Source organism: Cynoglossus semilaevis, chromosome 19 (assembly GCF_000523025.1).
Source record: "Cynoglossus semilaevis isolate Cse_v1.0 chromosome 19, Cse_v1.0, whole genome shotgun sequence".
Taxonomy (NCBI): domain Eukaryota; kingdom Metazoa; phylum Chordata; class Actinopteri; order Pleuronectiformes; family Cynoglossidae; genus Cynoglossus; species Cynoglossus semilaevis.
Genome location: NC_024325.1, coordinates 17613202 through 17617149, shown reverse-complemented (window position 1 = coordinate 17617149; position 3948 = coordinate 17613202). Strand labels below are relative to the sequence as shown.

General features: G+C 44.0%; 1 protein-coding gene across 1 annotated transcript in view; it reads right to left on the bottom strand.

Annotated features, from left to right (window-relative positions):
- nrxn2a (neurexin 2a) overlaps positions 1–3948 on the bottom strand; it is a 121793-nt gene that overhangs the window by 98358 nt on the left and 19487 nt on the right. The window contains exon 2 of the mRNA XM_025065880.1: positions 2296–3333. Within this exon, the coding sequence (XP_024921648.1) occupies positions 2296–3010 (715 nt within the window). The 5' untranslated portion in view covers positions 3011–3333. The remainder of the gene's footprint in view (positions 1–2295; positions 3334–3948) is intronic.

Below are 3948 nucleotides of genomic sequence, written 5' to 3'. Positions count from 1 at the left end.
TATATATATATTTACATATATATTTATATATATGTGTGTGTCATGGTTAAAACTGCTCTGCTCTAATTTCCACACACCCAGCGTGTCAGTAATGCGACTCTGCATGAGGACATTAATGTCATGTGACAACTATGTGTCAGGAGTTCTGTACGAAAGCGCACGTGGGGGAGAAACACAAATGTTTCCATCTTCATTTCAGGTTCACCGTGTGTGTGTTGTTGGAGACCAGAACGCGGTCGGTGGAGATGTGTTGTTAGAGACCAGACCGCGGTCGGTGGAAGACGTTGCCAAAAACAGAAAGAAAATGTCTCCGTTTCTGCCAGAGAACATTCCAGTCCTTTTGAAATAAATTCAAACCCATAGAAGAAAAAAAAACAAATTCCGAGGAGAATTAGATCCTCCTGGAATTTCCCCAAAAGTAGGAGCTAAGAATTCAATCAGAATTTAATTTAGGATTCTGGACTTGAGTCAAGAAAATATGATATATATTTTTATATATATTGATATAATCTTGGATTATCTAAAAATTCCTCAAAATCTGTCAGAATAAATCAGGCTTTAATTTGTGGCGTTCTGTTAATTGATTTTTGTCCTGCTCTCATTGGTCCATGTGGAACATGTGACCAATGAAAACAAAGGAATCTTTATCTTTATAAAATGTATAAATTATTTTTGTTTCAGTTCAGTGAGAGCAGACTGAGGATTGTTTCCCACTGTACCCCCCCCCCCCCCCAGCACATATACTGACTTTGGTGAGTACTATTGAGTACACAGCAGATACACACCAGTACTACAGTGAAGAAGTCAAAAATAAAGAAGTAAAGAGTGAAATCAAATTCAGTACAGTAGTACAGCGTTCTCTCTGTGAATGAACGCGCCCCCCCAACCCCCCCCCAGCTCTGCAGACCTCTGCAGTCACCTTCAGCTCCACTGATTGCACATACAACCACCATTCAGCACATTACACACCTGCTTAGTGACCCTGTGACCGGTGTGGGGGGAGAGAGGGGGGAGAGAGGGAGTGTCTCCCTTTAGTTTAATTTGTTGGATGTCAGAACTGCAGTCCAAACTGACAATAAGAAGCGGGGCCGCACAGACCCACTCACTGAGCCTGTGGTAATGAGGCCTCAGTGCAAACAAATGATGCTCCTCATTATCCTGACTGAATAATGCATGGTCTTACCTTCCACCTCCCTCTGGACCCCTGCAGGAGAAGAGGAGAAACACAGGGCGTCAATGGTCACACGGCAGTCTGCGTCACAGCCCACAGTCTACATCACAGCTGACAGTCTACATCACAGCCGACAGTCTACATCACAGCTGACAGTCTACATCACAGCCGACACAACAATCATACAGTATATGTTCACATGTATGACTGTGCATATACACATATACGTATGTATAGACACAAATGCATATATATATACTGTATATATACATACATACATATACACATATATACAGTATGTATATATATGTATATAGATACACATATGTATATAAATATATGTGCATATATGTGCATATATGTATATATGTATACACTGTATGTTTCTATATATACATATATGTATGTATATATATATACATACATATACATATATGTTTGTTTATGTATGTACATATATACATATATATAAATATATATGTATGCATATAATACAACATATATTTATCAACCATCCAGAGTACTGTGTGTCAGTTCTGCTCCATTACCACCGACGTCTGTCAGTAGAACCCACAGACAGAACCTAATGTAGTGAACAGTCAGAACACTGTGGGTGGACACACACACACACACACACACACTTATACAGTACTATGTCAAATATTTAAGAGATATTTACTTCTAAAAAACTCAAACTAAGTTTCTATTTGAAATAAATAAATCGTATAAAACCAGTTCAAACTGTGGACGTTGATGTTCTTCAACATCCATCCAGCCCATAAACCATAAACACCAATAATAATAATAATAATAATAATTATTATTATTATTATTATGACATGAACATTTGAACCCTGGACCTGGAGCCCAATAATTTAAATGAGACCACGTCCACACTGTAGTGGGCCAGATCCCACTTCTTCAACTCTATGTGACCCATATCTCAGTCCCATATATCCCATATTTGGTGTTAAACACACACAGTAACCAATGGTAACTGAGCTGCAGCGTGAACGCAGTCTCTAAACTGCAGAGTGAACGCAGTCTCTAAAAACCTGACAACAATAAGGAGCGCGTCACGAAAACACCAACATTCTGAGGGAGCGGAGAGATTTTTTCCTCACCTTCCTGGCAGTAGCGCCCCCTGTAGCTGGTGTTGATACAGTCACACAGGACCTCCCCCTGACTGACGGAGCACAGGCCCTGGTTGTTGCAGGGAGAGTGTGCGTCACAGATGAACTCCAGGTCGCTGTGGACGGCCTGACCGTCCAGCAGCAGCGGCAGAGCTTCTCCCAGCTTCAGGTTGGCGATCAGACCCTGGAACGGCGGCTCGTACTTGACGGTGCTGGACGTCAGGGCAGACAGACGGACGTCCGGCGGGATCCCGCCCACGTAGAGGTCGCTGACCACCACCATCTCTTTCCTCTTGGACTTGACCTCCGCCTTCTTCTCCTCGTTGTCCACCACCAGCTTGGTCTCCTTGAAGTTACGGGACAGCAGGATCCTGTGCCAGCGCTGGTCGTTGACGCGCGTCTCCATGTGCAGCGACGCCGGTTCGGCGCAATGGATGGTGAAGCGTAAATGGACCCTGCCGTCTGTGAGGAGGAGCTCCAGGAAGTCGCAGTTCCCTCCGTCGTCCAGGTAGAGCACCAGGGCTTTGCTGGTGTTGGTCTTCAGGATGAAGCTGAGCTCGCCCGTCGTCTTGGCGTCCCACTGTCCGTAGCGCGTCCACTGACCGGGAATTCCCTCATATTCCAGAGCTAATCCTGTTAGCAGCAGTTCAGCTAACAACAGGAACCAGGAGGCCTTGTTCTGGTAGAAACCCATCTTCGTCACCATCGACTCCAACCTTCTGCTCTTTACAACAAAACGTCTTCTTCTTCTTCAAGTGTCCACACTTCCTGTTCTAATCAGAGCAAAGTTTTTTTTCACATCAGAGGAAGTCGTTCTTTCTTCAGCCTTGGAATTCTATCCCGACTCCTGTTTCCATCTCTCCGTGCGTGAGCCGTGACAGAGTGAAGACAGACGGAGGAACATGGTCGAAGAATCGGTCAGAAGGTCTGTGGACGAGCGTCTCCTCCTCCTCCTCTTCACCATCCACCCACGGCCGGGGTCTCCATCCTGTCACTGGAGCCTGGGCGGAGCCTCAGCATCTGAACCTCCTGAGACAAAAAGGTGGAGGAGAGCAGACGTTTATTATCTTCAACAACAACTGGTTTACACCTATTAGCATTAGCTACTGTTCCCACAGCGTTTTGCTCCGTAAGGCTAACTGTTAGCTTCCTCTTTGAGTTTCTAGTTTTGTAAATATTTACTTATTTGAAACCATCATTTTCAGGAATTATTTTGGCTGAAATTCTGCGTTTGTTTAGTGGCTGAATGTGTTGTATATCCCCCACCCCCCCATACAAAGAGTTCCTCTGAGGTCCATCCAGGAACCATCTCAGCCCTGATGTCATCCTTTTGACAACCACCAGGGGGTTCATTCCAGACACCGAAAGGCAAGAACCATAACCACTGCTCCACCGTGCCACCACATGGCATTTCAGCATGTAATAAATGAGTCAAACTAAATATTGAAAAAATATTCTGGTAAAACACAGTCACCAAAGTCGGACTTTGAGAATTAAAACTCTGTGGCAGCAACAGCTGCTTCTGATTGGTCCAGTTGAGTTTGGTCTGAGGGAGTGTTAACATTCTGACAAGGAGTTTGTAGTTAAAGTTTTTTTTTTTCCTCCTTCTTTTTTTAATTTATCTTTTCATTATTATCTGCAATT